The 15122-nt window shown below is 42.2% G+C and overlaps 1 protein-coding gene across 3 annotated transcripts in view; it reads left to right on the top strand.

Annotated features, from left to right (window-relative positions):
• Positions 1 to 15122, top strand: part of MTA3 (metastasis associated 1 family member 3) — a 180785-nt gene that overhangs the window by 154052 nt on the left and 11611 nt on the right. For all 3 annotated transcript variants that reach the window (XR_003967884.1, XM_030311207.1, XM_030311208.1), the window contains exons 15-16: positions 4184 to 4270; positions 7001 to 7147. Coding sequence is in view for 2 of the 3 variants with exons in the window: in XM_030311207.1 (XP_030167067.1) it covers positions 4184 to 4270; positions 7001 to 7147 (234 nt within the window). In the remaining variant the exon portion in view is untranslated. The remainder of the gene's footprint in view (positions 1 to 4183; positions 4271 to 7000; positions 7148 to 15122) is intronic.

Below are 15122 nucleotides of genomic sequence, written 5' to 3'. Positions count from 1 at the left end.
TTGTGAAGTTTAATTCAGTGTGTACTTTTTGTAGTTTTTCTATTTTATTCCCTCCCCCAACCATCTCACTCACACACACACACACACACACACACACACACACACACACATTTCCAAAACATTTTAGAAAAATGACCATGAGTTGCAATAAAAGCAATAGTGTTTTTCTAGGTTTACCTCAAGGAGATGCAACTCTAGGAATCCAAAGAAATGTGCCTGTGTGCAACCAAGTGATTTGAGTGAGGAGCCCATGTTCTCCCTCTTTCTGGGCAAATTTTTATTCCTTCTGGGTTCTTTGGGCATCTCTCAGGCGGCTTGTTTTATCTGTGCACTTTTAACACATCCTAATGAATGCTCTGTGTTTCAGTAGAGTTAGGTGAATAATTTGAGAGCCAGGACCAACTGACAAGTGGCACCACCGGCGTGCTCTTGAGTGCAGACCAAGATTCTGTTTAACCAACTCACGTGTGGACCCGATAATCCTATGTTTATGATCATTCCCTTGGGGCAGAAGGTATTTTTCCCATGCATATTCAGAGTGTATCACTGAATGCGTGCAGTTGTGACATCAAACAGTAACTAGCTAGTTTTAGCACTTTTGATCCTGATTTCCTCATCGTTGAGACTGAGAATTCTTGCCACCAACTACTTTCTTTTAAAACATACTGGCGATTAGTGATCTTTCTAAAGAGCTTTGATCCCCCACTCAGGTGCTCTGTAAATTGTCACTTGGCACATCACATCATTAATCCTACTGATTTAATGAGAAATTAAAAGCAGATTAGTTTAATTTCAAATGAAATATCTTTAGTATTGTGCTGGTGACCCCTTTGATAGGCTGTCCATTCTGTTGATTATTGTCAAGGTGATAGTCCTTTGGGAGTCCAGAAGCTGCAGCCACATTGGCAGTTTTCCTTTGGGCCTTATCCATGGGAACAAAGTGTGAAGTTAGTCGTATTACTGGTAATATAACGATTGCCTTTGTCCAAAACACAGAGGAAGTACCAGGCTGATTCATTCAAGCTTTCTTTCCTTCATAAAACAAATAAAATTTTCTCTTGTCCTCATCCCAAGTCTAACTTGAAATTTGCGTGAATTAGCAATATTACGAAGGAATTATTTAGTATTAAATACTAGTGATTTGGCAGGTATTTGATCCCTGCAGGGTTTGTGCTACCTTTTTTTTTTTTTTAATGTTTATTTATTTGGGGGGGGGAGGGGCACAGAGAGAGAGGAGGAGAGATTCTTAAGCAGGCTCCACACTCAGCACAAAGCCTGAAATAAAGCTTGATCCTATGAACCATGAGACCATGACCTGAGCCAAAATCAAGAGTCTAATGCTTAACCGACTGAGCCACCCAGGCAACCCCCATGCTGCTTTTTTTTTTTTTTTTTTTTTTTTTTATATGAAGTTTATTGACAAATTGGTTTCCATACAACACCCAGTGCTCATCCCAAAAGGTGCCCTCCTCAATACCCATCACCCACCCGCCCCTCCCTCCCACCCCCCATCAACCCTCAGTTTGTTCTCAGTTTTTAACAGTCTCTTATGCTTTGGCTCTCTCCCACTCTAACGTCCTTTTTTTTTTTTTTTTTTTTTACCTTCCCCTCCCCCATGGGTTCCTGTTAAGTTTCTCAGGATCCACATAAGAGTGAAACCATATGGTATCTGTCTTTCTCTGTATGGCTTATTTCACTTAGCATCACACTCTCCAGTTCCATCCACGTTGCTACAAAAGGCCATATTTCATTTTTTCTCATTGCCACGTAGTATTCCATCGTGTATATAAACCACAATTTCTTTATCCATTCATCAGTTGATGGACATTTAGGCTCTTTCCATAATTTGGCTATTGTTGAGAGTGCTGCTATGAACATTGGGGTACAAGTGCCCCTATGCATCAGTACTCCTGTATCCCTTGGGTAGATTCCTAGCAGTGCTATTGCTGGGTCATAGGGTAGGTCTATTTTTAATTTTCTGAGGAACCTCCACACTGCTTTCCAGAGTGGCTGCACCAATTTGCATTCCCACCAACAGTGCAAGAGGGTTCCCGTTTCTCCACATCCTCTCCAGCATCTATAGTCTCCTGATTTGTTCATTTTGGCCACTCTGACTGGCGTGAGGTGATACCTGAGTGTGGTTTTGATTTGTATTTCCCTGATAAGGAGCGACGCTGAACATCTTTTCATGTGCCTGTTGGCCATCTGGATGTCTTCTTTAGAGAAGTGTCTATTCATGTTTTCTGCCCATTTCTTCACTGGGTTATTTGTTTTTCGGGTGTGGAGTTTGGTGAGCTCTTTATAGATTTTAGATACTAGCCCTTTGTCCGATATGTCATTTGCAAATATCTTTTCCCATTCCGTTGGTTGCCTTTTAGTTTTGTTGGTTGTTTCCTTTGCTGTGCAGAAGCTTTTTATCTTCATAAGGTCCCATCCCATGCTGCTTTTTAATGTTTATTTAGATTACTCTTCCAAAATATGCTTAGAATTTCTTCTTATCTTTTCACTACTGTTCAACAACAGGTGAAAATTTTCGTATCTTAATAATTTTCCTTCCTAAGGAAATCCACTGAGCCAGAAAAGAAATTGGATCATTTATAGTTATCCATGGTTGTATAATAATTAGCCAGTACTTGGGATACATATTCAGATTCCTATTACTTGAGGCTGTCTGCAATGTGTGCTTTGTTTATTATAAATGGGTTTTTTTTTTTTTAATATACTATTTTCCCACCTCTTTCTGTTTAATAGTTAAAATAGTTTCCTTGGTGGGGCACCTGTGTAGCTCAGTCAGTTAAGTGTCCAGCTTTGGCTGGACATGATCTCACAGTCATGTCACTGTGAGGTCATGATCTCACAGTTCTTGAGTTCAAGCCCTGCATTGGACTCTCTGCTGTCGGCATGGAGCCCTCTTCAGATCCTCTGTCCCCTTCTCTCTCTGTCCTTCCCCTGCTCATGCTCTCTCTATCAAAAATAAATAAAAAACATTAAAAAAAAATTGTAGTTTCCTTGGTGAGAGGGCTAGAGCTTATGAAAAAGTTAATTTTTAATTTTAAATGATTTGAGATTCCAGATTGAATTGCACATTTTAACACTAATAGTGCAGAATATTCCTATGGATGTCAAAAGCAATTTTCTGTAGGTACACCTAAAAATGTGGTCTCAGCCACAGAAAACCTACAGAACATTTTTGTCAAGTATTTGAAGGTGGGGAAAAAGCATAAACGTAGCAAAATAATATCTGCTAAAACTACCTTGTTAAGCTTTATGACAATACCTGCAAATTTAAAAAACATTTTAATACCCTTTTTTTTTTTTGTCCCTTCAAATTGTATTTTCGTAACTTAACTCTTTGGTGTGAGAGCAGTCATGTTCCACATCTACTCTGCCACCCTAATGACGGCTAATTACAACACAGAGAGTGTTTGTGTTGTATGCTTTATTTTTCTCCATCAGAAATGTCTTCTGGTAGGGTATGAGGAACGTGATGTGAACTTTTATGAATGCTAATATCCATTCTCAGTATTGTAATGTTCTGACTAATGGATGACATACTCTGTCTACATACAGGGAGCCTTTTGAATCTCAGCACTAGTGACATCACAGTAGGATATGAAGGGTAAGAAAACCAGCAATAAAGCCAGTGACCCACTTTTACCCATGTGAGGCTCTTATCTAATGGACTTGAGTTTAATCAAGAGAGATGAAGACTTCTCAGCGGAGCCTCACTCCCATAGGTCAAGGATGGCCAAGTGTGTTGCCTCTGTCAGCTGTCGTTTTTGTTTTCTATGCCAGATTCATCTTACATGAGGACTGATTTCACATCATACTGCACAGAAGTTTTTCTACTGTATCGAAGCAATGCCATGGCTAGAAAGGAAGCATATTTTTACTATTTTGCCGATAGGCCCACACAGAAACAAAGCACATGTGTAAGATGTGTGTTAGCTATACTCCTGTGAGGCTTTAAAGTGAGTGTTCTCCAGGTAAATCCTTCATTCAGTAATTGGGAACCAGAACTAGATACAGTTTTCTCAAACCCAAAGGAAACTATGCAGGAATCTGGTGGATATTTTGCATCGTCGTCCACTTGCACCTTTTTTTTTTTTTTTTCTGCAGTATGCGTAGTATAGGTAGCGAAATCAGCCTCATTGGTTGTCTCCGTGTTTCCTTCTCTCCTCAGATGCAGACAGACATGCCGAACTATCTGGAAGCCCACTGAAAAGCAAAAGCACTAGGAAACCTTTGGCATGTATCATTGGGTACTTAGGTGGGTATTTTCTAACAGAGGGAAAATTTCAAACAACAATTTCGGTATCTTCTCAGTATTTGGCTACTCTAAATTGACGCACTTAAACTAAATCCAAGCCTTTCAAGTAGCTGAAATTGGATACTTTCCTATATATAGTCCATTTATTTTGTTTTAGAAACTTTTCTTTGTATTACCAAAACATATACACACAGCACATGCACACAGTTATGGATATGTTTACTGTTTCCCCCAAAAAATCATTAAATAAAAATGTATATTTATGGATATAAATACAGATGAAGCAAAAAGAGGAAAATAAGAATCACTAAATTTTTAGAGGATGAATATTCTTAATGTTTTGATTTAAATCCTTCCACTTGGCTTATTTTTTTTAATGAGATAAAAGTGGTTTTAACCCACCTTTAAAAAATATTTATGGTTTTAATGTACCAATTAAAGTTACTTTGAAAGGGAAACATTTGTATTGCTTTCTGGTTTTTATCATCTTATTTAACTTGGAAGTTGCCAAAGGTGATGGTTCCATATACATGTTGAAATAGCACAATTAAGAATAGTATTTGTAAAAATCAGTAGGCAGTCGCCCTCTTTTTGTTTTTTGTGAGTGTTAAGGTAATTTACAAAATAATGGTTCCTAAAATGGTTCCTGGTATATGTAGGAGCTATAATGGCATGTTTTTGTGCTTCCAATATTCTTGCTTTTTTTATTTTCTCAGTAAAAGTGAAAGAGGTACTCAGAGTTGCATTGAACCTTATTGCTCTGTCAGAAAGATACACGGTTATGAAGTGTTCAGACTCTAGACACGCCTTTAAAATTCAAAGTGTAGCCTTGAACTTGGTATATTATCTCGTCCTCATCAGCACATCCAAAAGTCAGAAGCTCACAGCTCCCTCTTTGATTTTACTTGGTCACCTTATTTCTTGTTTTATTTCTCAGAGCCTAAAGAGTTGCTTTGATAGCCCCGGAAAACATCACCTGGGTATCATAGGCAGGACCTAGTCATGGTGATCAAGTCCTCGAAGGTTGCTGTCCGTATTCCCTTGCAGGACGTAAGCCTAGACTAAGCCCCTTCTCCCACCATGCAAGGAAAAGTCTCTGATCATAAGAAATAGAATTATTTCTAATATTTGCATATTTCTAATATGCAGCTAACATTGCATATTAGTTTTTCCACGGGTAATTGTGTGTTCCTCCTATGGGCAAACTGGTCTTTGTGCCTACTACATAAGCCCAAAGCCGTCCTCTTCTTACTAGCTGAAACACATCCCTACCTAACGTATTTCTGAGTTTTTACTACGTACAAGACACTATGCTAATTGATTTGGGGGAACACCAAGATGAGTAAGACTCTGCCCTCCAAAATCTTAGTTTAGTAGGGAAAGCGCACAGGTAAGGACAATTCAGCAAATGATTAGCTCCTATAAAGGAATTACAGGCAATATTCATTGGACAGTTAGAAGAAGGAGGAGTGACTTCTGATGATGAGAGTTCCAGCAGCCTACTGGAGAAAGCAGTATTTGATCTCAGCCTCGAATGATAAAGTAGTATTTAAATAGGTAGAACAATAGGGAAAAAAATTTTTTTTTTCCTTTCTGAGGCCAAGGGAACTTCATAAATAAAGGGTTCAGTGAGTCCAAAGGCAAGTTGTCTGGTCTGGAAGGAGTGTAGTGTGGAGGTTGTAATGAAAAGGTTGGCAAGCCTTCAATGCCACGGTGAAAAAAAATCAGCACTCCATTTTGGTTAGCCCTTGATCTGTTCCTGAATTTGGGCGAGTGTAGAGTTTTGACCAGACCAAGATATAGTACTTCTAACAATCCTAACCGTTTTCCTGAGTTTCAGGAAATGAGGCTGATATCCTGGCCCTCCCCTGGGAAGACAGGGTGGCTTGTGCACACCTGGTGACTCAGAATCAGTAAGCAGGTTTAGCTTTGGACAAGAGGTGGTCCATTTCAGTAACAGACTGAGATCCTCAAATCCAGTTCCTATAGGCTGCAATTTCTGTCCTCCTGCTTTATCCGAAATACGCAAGTAATTCTGGGCTATGTGGCCGACAACAACATACTTGATGTAAACACAGTATGCCACATGCACGTTATCGTTGTGTGATATATCCTCCATCAAAGCTTTTCTTCCGCTACGTCTTGACTGTAGAATTTGGAGTTTGGTGTCAGGTTTCAGCTGTATCCACATGTTCTGGACTGGACGTGATTAACCCTGGTCCTAAACCCTGGTTGCAGAGCCAGATGAGGAATCTTGTTTTTCAGAAATCTCTCACACCCCAGACATGCTGCATGCTATGTTTTTGTTTTGATAGAGCAGAGTTAGTTTTCTCTGTCAGGCTACTTCTCCAGATAATGTTTACATTTCTAAAACCTTGAAGAGTTGGCTGCCTTATTCCCTTAGTAAATCTGTGTTTCAGTGACCTTCTGAAGCGGCAGTGGCTTTCTGTTGGTGGTTTTTGTTGTTGTCGTTGTTGCTTGTACTCCCAACATGAAGCTCAGAGCTCCAGCTAGCAGAGGAAGAGGCAGCTCACTTTTGATAAGGAAAGCCATGGTAACAGCACTTGAAGCTGAATCATTATGGAGGTCCTTGGGAAAACAGGCTGGCTCATAAGGAACTGACTCTCAGCTCATTAAGAAGTAAGATGTGTGCCTATTAGGCAATGTAAGTGCACACAGAGATTTTTAATACCATGCTCTGAGTTGAGAAACCTTTTCTCCCCCTGCCAGAGATCCATCCTTCGAAGAAACCTAATGTCATTCGATCTACACCAAGCCTGCAAACCCCCACTACCAAGCGGATGCTAACCACCCCAAATCACACGTCTCTGAGCATTTTGGGGAAAAGGAACTACAGTCATCACAATGGCCTGGATGGTATGTAAGCCCAGGAATCCTGGGGGGGTGCTGGTCTGATAGGCCAGGGCCTCTCTGCCCTTGTCGGCTCTCAGCATGTCCCGTGACAAATGCAAGACGTGTAGCAAACAGGTTCTTCTACCCTCTAATTGAACTGAATGTGTGGTAAGGGGAGAAGAGGGAAGGCTGCCGCGTGCCACAGTGAGGACATTTTGCCAAGTGATATTCACCTCAGAAGGGGCCCTTTGCTCACATTCCCTGTGAGGAGACTTGTTTGGAGAGGAAGTCTGTATTTATCAGGTTGCCTCTGCTAGGCGATAATGTTCTTGCTGGGATGCATACTCACTGCTCATTTATGTTTTCTTGAGCAGAAGGGACGATTTCACCTTATGTCTGAGGCAGCCGTGCTCTCTGGGGGGAGGGTTCTTCAGCATTCTGCGGATCATTTTGCATTTGGCATTTGTCCCCTACTTCTTTTACCTTATAAAATTTTTTTTAATTGCTCAAGAGTGCTACAAGTCATGAAGGAGATTGCCTGGGTGATGTCTCAAATACAGAAATAATAATTTGTTCGAAATGGAAAAGCTGAGAAATATCACCTCTTACCCAAAGTACTTCTCTTGGGGCTTGGCCCTATAATGACTCTTCAGGTGGAATTGAATTATCCTCCCCATTTGGACCATCAGCACAAGCATAATAAATCATGCAGGCAGTATATACTGTTCATTTCAACAGTCCTGGAATTTGAAGCTGTCTTGATTGTTGAAATGTTGGTATTTATTTACGAGTAAAACTCTCTCCAGGCTTTTCATGTCTTCAGGGCTTCTAAATTCCTTCAATGACAGTAAATTATTTATAATGAGGCCCTAGAGCAGGGATGTGGAATAGACCTTCTAGTAATCGTTTCCCGTGGTTGTTTTCCTTCAGTATGACTTTCCGTGGTCACAGTGATGTCAAAATGAATAAAAAATTGAGGGTGAAGAGTTTAGTTTGCATTTATAAGATATCAATATGTTATAGATATGACTTTCAAGAACTTAGCTACACAGTAGTCTTGCAGGATACTTCTTCGCTAACAAGGACACTGGCCATTTCTGCCACAATACGCCTGGTATCTGGATAGCGGAAGACTAAGGACGGGTTGTGTCCAAATGTGGAGATTGGATTTCTTTCCAGCTTTTGCTTGCCCACAGCCTGGGGCTTTTGGATTCAGGTTTAAATGGAATCAGGGATCTTTCTTTTCCACCTCATGACCTCTCTGGCCTCTCTAGGTGTATAGTCCTGTTGTTGAAAGCAGAAATTAAGTTCCAATTCATTTGATACATACACATGCATGTACATCTACACTTTCTGGTAAGAAGACTCTTGTAATGACTACAGTTGGAATAACAGCTCTCTACTCTCTTTTTCCACTTGGGCCCAATGGTCACACTCACACTGGGCCCCAGTCCTAGCCCCGCATTGCAATTCACGTTGCTCTTTCCTTGTATCACAGCTACCTATATCTTTAGAATTTCTAAAAAATGCCACCTCATAGTGTTCCCTCTCTACGCCTGTTTGCCCCATTTCCTTCTGAAGATTGCTGCTGCAAGGTCATTGCTTCTCTGCTCCGAGCAGGAGGAATGGACAGGATGTACAATGAATCCCTGGTGTTATGTTTTCGGAGACCTTCAGCCTTGTTTAGGGAAAGACACTCATCTCATTTTCTGGAAAGACTTAGCTGTTGAGACACCTTTATCCTTCCAGACCCTTTTGTCTTTGCTCTCCCGGCATGGTATGGAGAGGAAGGCTGGATGACATGAGCCTTACCTTTGTTATCTCATTTGATTCACGTGACAGAAGGTTCTATGGGGTCAGGGCATTTAACTGTTTTGCATAACATTGTATTTCTACTGCCTAGCACAGTGCCTGGAACTTAGTATGTGTTTAATCAATGTTGATTGAATAAACGAAAGTGATTGAGAAAAATGAGACCTAGAGAGAAGTAAATTAAATTTTCCAAAGTTACCAGGCACTGCATAAAGGGATTGGGATTCCTATTCAGGTGTGGCTGATTTCAGAGTTTGCTCTTAACCACGGTTATAAAAGAAGTTGTGGCTCTCAAACATTTGTCAGCAAAGTAGAAAACGCAGAAGTCGTTCTCGCTAACTTAACGTAAGAAGTCAATATTGCAGGTCTTGGAGGACAGAATAGGTGACGGAACACGGTGAGGGGCACAGGAAGCAGCCGCCATCCCTAGGGCTGGGAGAGCAAAAGCAAGCAGTTGCGGTTATCACATGCTAGAGGCTCGAGGAGGCCCGAGGAGCTGGAACTGAGGCCCCGAGGAAAGGCGCTGCTCTGCGGGTGCTGGCATCTCTCAAGTGTGATGAAGCTGGTTCTGGGAGCGTGAAGCAAAGCTGGGAACGGAGCAAACTGCACCTGCTACGGGGGGGGGGAGGCGGGAGCAGGACCCGGCAAGTGCCTTCTGTGGCTGCCAGCCTTACAGCCTCCCTCTAGCACCCCCTACTGGTGTATCAGGGAGCCGGATGGCGAAGGAGAAGTATTTGCAGAGTCCCAGGCCCAGCGTCACTAAGCTGAATTTAAATGGATGGGTGTGGAGCTGAGAGACAAGTGTAAGGGAAACACACATTGTAGAAAATGTCCCCATTTTTGTACTCCCAGTGAAGCTTTTCCTTGGGATAAAGGGGTCTATTTCTTATTTCCTTGGGACATAGGATCCAGACTAACCTGAGCTCCCAAAGTGAACTCAAAGTACTAGGGAAAAAAAAAACTTAGGCCAATAGTGAGTTTTCATGAGATAGTCAATACCATCACTTGCTGGAATTGATGGATACAAACTCATGGAAAAGCCTCGCCCTGTGATCCAATAATAAAATCTGTTAGCATTGCTACTTAATTACCAGCATGCCAGACAGATGAGCACACCAAACAGGATGTTGGTGGACAGAACTAATTTAACTGGAAACAAAATCTGACTGTACTGAAATATCCAGATATCTCAGCGTTAGGGCTTCCTGTCCCCTTCTCAGGGGCTTGCCCCCCTTTATTCACCCTCCACCTTCAGCTGGAAGTTCATGATGATGGATAAAGAGGCTCTGGATTCCTGCTGGTAGGAAGGATTTTACCTGACATTAAAAAAAAAAAAAAAAAAGGTGGGGGTGTGCCTGGGTGGCTTAGTTAAGCGTCCAAATTCAGCTCAGGCCATGATTGTTGGGCTCTGTGCCGACAGCTCAGAGCCTGGAGCCTGCTTCAGATTCTGTGTCTCCCTCTCTCTCTGCCCCACCCCTGCTTGTGCTCTCTCTCTGTCTCTCAAAAATGAATAAATGTTAAACAAAAATTTTTTAAATGATGGGCAGCTTCTTATCATCTTCCTGAAAGTCACTGTCTTTCATCTGGCCCTGGCCTCTTAAAGGCACCGATGGTTGGAAATCAGACCTCTGTGTCTTCTGTTAAGCTTAACCCTTGGCACTGGGCCACACCCAGGCCTCTGTGACTCCCCTACTGGAACTTAAACTCCAAGGGTGAAAACAGAATCTGCATACGTAAGAAGCCTCATTATTTGGGGTCAGTAATGGCAGGAAGAATGAAATTTCAAAACATAGACTTACACGGCTCCTTACCACTGTCCGCTATACTCCAGTCTTTCCCGTCAGGCGGTGGGCCAGTAATGTGCCGCCTGCCCTCACATGCTTTCCAAATCCTATCTCCTTTGCTGACTTGCAGGTGCTTTGGTGACCTTTTTATTGCCAGCGAGCCAAGTACCTGCCACATTTGGCTGACTTGGTTAATTCCACGTAGCTGGGAGTAGAGAAAGCCCTGAGATCAGTGGGGAGAGAAGAGCAATTACTGGAAAAAGCCTTTCCATGTGTGAGAGCCCAAAAGAGAGGGCAACAGGGCAGATGGGATTTCTCTGTGCCATGGGGGAAAACGTACCTCTAAGTGTTTGGAACCATCTAGGATTAACTGCTCACTTCTCTGATTACTTCCTGTGTGGCCTTGGGTGAATCACTCAGATTCTCTGTAAAGTACAAATTTCATTTGCCTTAATGGGGTTGTGATAGTGATTAAAGATTTTGCGTCTACCTTACACTACTTGATCTGCCAAACTCTTTTTTTTTTAAAGATTATTTTTTAACGTTTATTTATTTTTGAGACAATGTGAGAGGCAGAGTGCAAGCGGCGGAGGGGCAGACAGAGGGAGACACAGAATCTGAAGCAGACTGCAGGCTCTGAGCTGTCAGCACAGAGCCAGGCACGGGGCTCAAACTCACGAACCGTTAGATCATGACCTGAGCCGAAGTCAGATGCTTAACCGATTGAGCCACCCAGGTGCCCCTGATCTTCCAAACTCTTTATGAGATAGTTGTTATAACATGCATTTTAATAATGAAAAACCCCAGGCTCAAAGAGGTTGAGGGATTTCGCTAAAGCCACACTCTACAATGTTTCTGCTAACAAGTGGCAGAGATGAGATTTAAACTCCAATCTGGGGTTGTTTCCACTTGGTGTATAAGGACCAGGATTTGTGTGCTCAGTGCAACAAGTACCTGGGAGATGTTTATGTTTTCTGCATGTTGGAGATGGGTGTGTGTTTGTGAATATAGAGAGGAACATAGTAGGTGTTTTTCTGTACATAGACTGTGAGGTATAAGCCATGATTGTCTGATCAAAGCTATCCCTCCATCTCCTGCCTCTGTGAGGCTTTTCTGCCCGTAACATACCCCCTACATTTTCTGAAATGTAGGGCATAAGAACTATATTAGTGTCAGAGAGAGGGGAGAAAAAAGAAACAAGAGAAAATTCACAGAATCACCTAAAGGTGAAATGTGTTTAAATTAAATTATAGGGTACACCCAGCATTGACTCTGACTCATGGTAGGTATTCATTAAGTGCTCAGATTCTATCCCCCCACCCTTTTTAGAAGAGCTATTTTGAAAATTGTTAAGATATCAACCAAAGTTTTTGTAGTCATATGTGGATTGTATATAAATAAAATGTCAACACATTTATTTACATTTATTTCTGACATAAACATAGGATTTCCAAAAAATGACTCATGGGTTTGCTTGGAAGTAAATGGGTGTGTTCCAAAGTATATTTGCACATTAGAAGGGCCCAGTATCTATAAAGAGAAATTGCCTTTGATTAAGCTATTTAAGGGAGTATTAAAGACAGGAAATCAGATTGATAAAGAGGGCTCATTTAGCCTCGTGTAGGCTCCTGCAGTTAGAGACCCTACAGCAGAGGGGATGGAATATCACCATCCTGAGACAGCGGAATCTTTTTCAGAATGAGGGCTGAGTCAGAAAACACTCCAGGGAGGAGAGAGAGGGGCTGACCCCTCTCTCCTGACCCCTAAGAAGATGCCCTGGCCCTCCCCGCCCCAGGGAGCAGATCTTTTATTCTGCTGCACAGGGACAGGCGTCTGCCTGCTATGTCTCTGTCTTTATCAAATGGGGACCCTAGAGAACAACTTCTGTTTTGTAGTGATATGACCGAGGGGACATCAATTGGAGGTGTGCTCTTGTCATCTTTTTCTGAGATGATACAGCTTTTGTCCCAGGGGTACTACTGAAGCCGGATTCAGTGTGTCGAGTATACCAAAGCCAATAGGCTCAGGAGAGAGGTGAGTTATCAGTGGGACGGAGTCAGGGCATCTGAGCCAAGGAAATTGATGAATGGTACAATAAACTCCTTTTTAATCTGCTCTCTTCTGGCTTATTTCCCCTGGGGTCTGTGAATACAGTGCAGATCCAGGTTTTTTTCCTTATTTGTTTTCCACATTGAGTAATATCATTTCTCTAAGTCTCCTATGAAGAGGGTATCCAATGTGGATGCCTCTAAGTACAATATTATGATCTAGGGTGTGAAGACTGTCCTTTGGACGACTTGTTTCTGACTCAGTGATTCAACAGCTCCAGCTGTTTGCATCCCAACTCCGGGAAATGGGGGGTGGGAGGTCCACTGTACCAGTGAGAGCAGGGAGAGCGCTCTGGGAATGCTTCTGCTGTCTTCACAAATCCCAACAAAAATAGACTGCCAGCAACAGCTGATGGCATTCCTAGGCACACTTGGGCCCAGGCCACCTTCTGTCAACATTTTTATATCATTTCAAGAGACTTCATGTTTTTTTTTTATCTTCCAAAATAGTGTTTATGGAAGAACATCAAGTGCCCCTGGATTTGCCTCTGATCTCCTTGTCTCAGGATGTAATGTTACAACCTGGTTTAATAGATAAAAGTGACTTTGAATTTTTTTTTTCAGTATTTTCCAATGGATCATTATGGCCCCAGGGTTTATTGAATGTCAAGTAATTGTAGCAGAGTACCTAATATATCTAGAGAGTTTCGGGACATGGAAGCATTATCTGAGGGGAGTGGATGCCATAGGGTGGCATTGTAGAGAAAGACCCAAGTACATTAGGCATGAGTAATTAACAACTTGGTGTTTTGGAATATTCTGGAAGGATGTCAAATCGGCCACCCCTGGGACCATTCCTGAGTTTACTAATATCAGTTTCTTCCAGAGAATACTTTTATCCTATTCCTGAGGGAAATACTAGTGTGTGAGCCTGTCGGAGGTCTATACTTGATACCCTCTCAGCAATATGGAGATCTTAGAAGAGTGGCAGAAGTCCATGGTAGTTACTCAAGGGTCCTCAGCTCTCAGGGGCAGCTCTGGCCTCCTCAGTCAATCTCTGTTTGCCTGCAAGGGTCATTACAGGAAACCTTTTTTTTTTTTTAATTTTTTTTAATGTTTATTTATTTTTGAGACAGAGACAGAGCATGAATGGGGGAGGGTCAGAGAGAGAGGGAGACACAGAATATGAAGCAGCCTCCAGGCTCTGAGCTGTCAGCACAGAGTCCAACGTGGGGCTCGAACTCACGGACCGTGAGATCATGACCTGAGCCGAAGTCGGACGCTTAACCGACTGAGCCACCCAGGCGCCCCAACAGGAAACCTTTTTAACCAACCTGTCCCAATGTATTCCCATTCTCAGTGACATGTAGAGGATGAATCTCTGAGAAAGAAAGGGAACCCCTGACTTGAGAGCCAGGTCCTGGTTTTTTTTGTGGGGAAAGGTAGAGGCTTGGGAAAGGAAAGTGAGGGAGACAGCAGAAGAAGGGGATTAGGTCCCTGAGAAACAACTCTTCCTTAGAGTAAGTGTGACCCATCCATCAAAAGAGCAGACACAGATGTCTGAGAAAGGCATTAGGACATCAGTATTAGATCTTGATACCCCGAGGAAGTAAAGATCAACTCCTGAAATCAACTGATTTAGGTATCCTCCTGGGCATTCTCTTTGGGTCCCAGGATGGAAGTGAGGAGTGTTCTGAACCTGCGGGGGGGCCCCCCAGGGCCATGGAAATGGAAGGATTTGTCACAGCCCAGTTGATTTGGAGACCTCCCCCTGGGTTCATTTTAAGCTTCCCAAACTTGCTCTTTATTATTTTATTTTCCTGTTTCCTGTTTTCCCTTCCAGATGACTGAGTACTCTTTAAGCTCAGAAAACATCTGAGTTATAATTTATGCATTTTTCTCCCTCAACCAAATATTTATTTTTATCAACAATTATTTACATATAAATGAATATGAAAAGCAATTAATGTAAAACTGAGGAGCAAGCTTGAAGGCAACTTTGTTAAACGGAGGTGCCTGAAGAAGATAATCTGAGAAGACTGTTTCCATGACAGTCTAACTGCAGCTTCACTGAGTGACAACAAGGAGCCCCTTTCCAGGGCAGCCGGGGAGCAAGGCCAAGAGTGAGTTCTGGGGAAACAAGGCTGACCACATTTAAGGTATCTGGAACTGTAAAGTCAGCAGAAGAAAGGGTCAAGATATTGGACATTAGACCTATACTGGTCCTCCGGTTTTCTTTTGTCTCTCCAGTTTTCTTTCTCTGTGTCTTTTTGCTCTATTTTCTGGGAGACTTTCTCAAATTTACATTCCAACCAGATTTGTCTATTTCTCCCTTTATTCTGTCAATTTTTGCCT

This window comes from Lynx canadensis, chromosome A3, assembly GCF_007474595.2.
Source record: "Lynx canadensis isolate LIC74 chromosome A3, mLynCan4.pri.v2, whole genome shotgun sequence".
In the NCBI taxonomy this organism is placed as follows: domain Eukaryota; kingdom Metazoa; phylum Chordata; class Mammalia; order Carnivora; family Felidae; genus Lynx; species Lynx canadensis.
The sequence above is the reverse complement of the archived record's forward strand: the minus strand, read 5'-3'. Positions and strand labels throughout refer to the sequence as shown.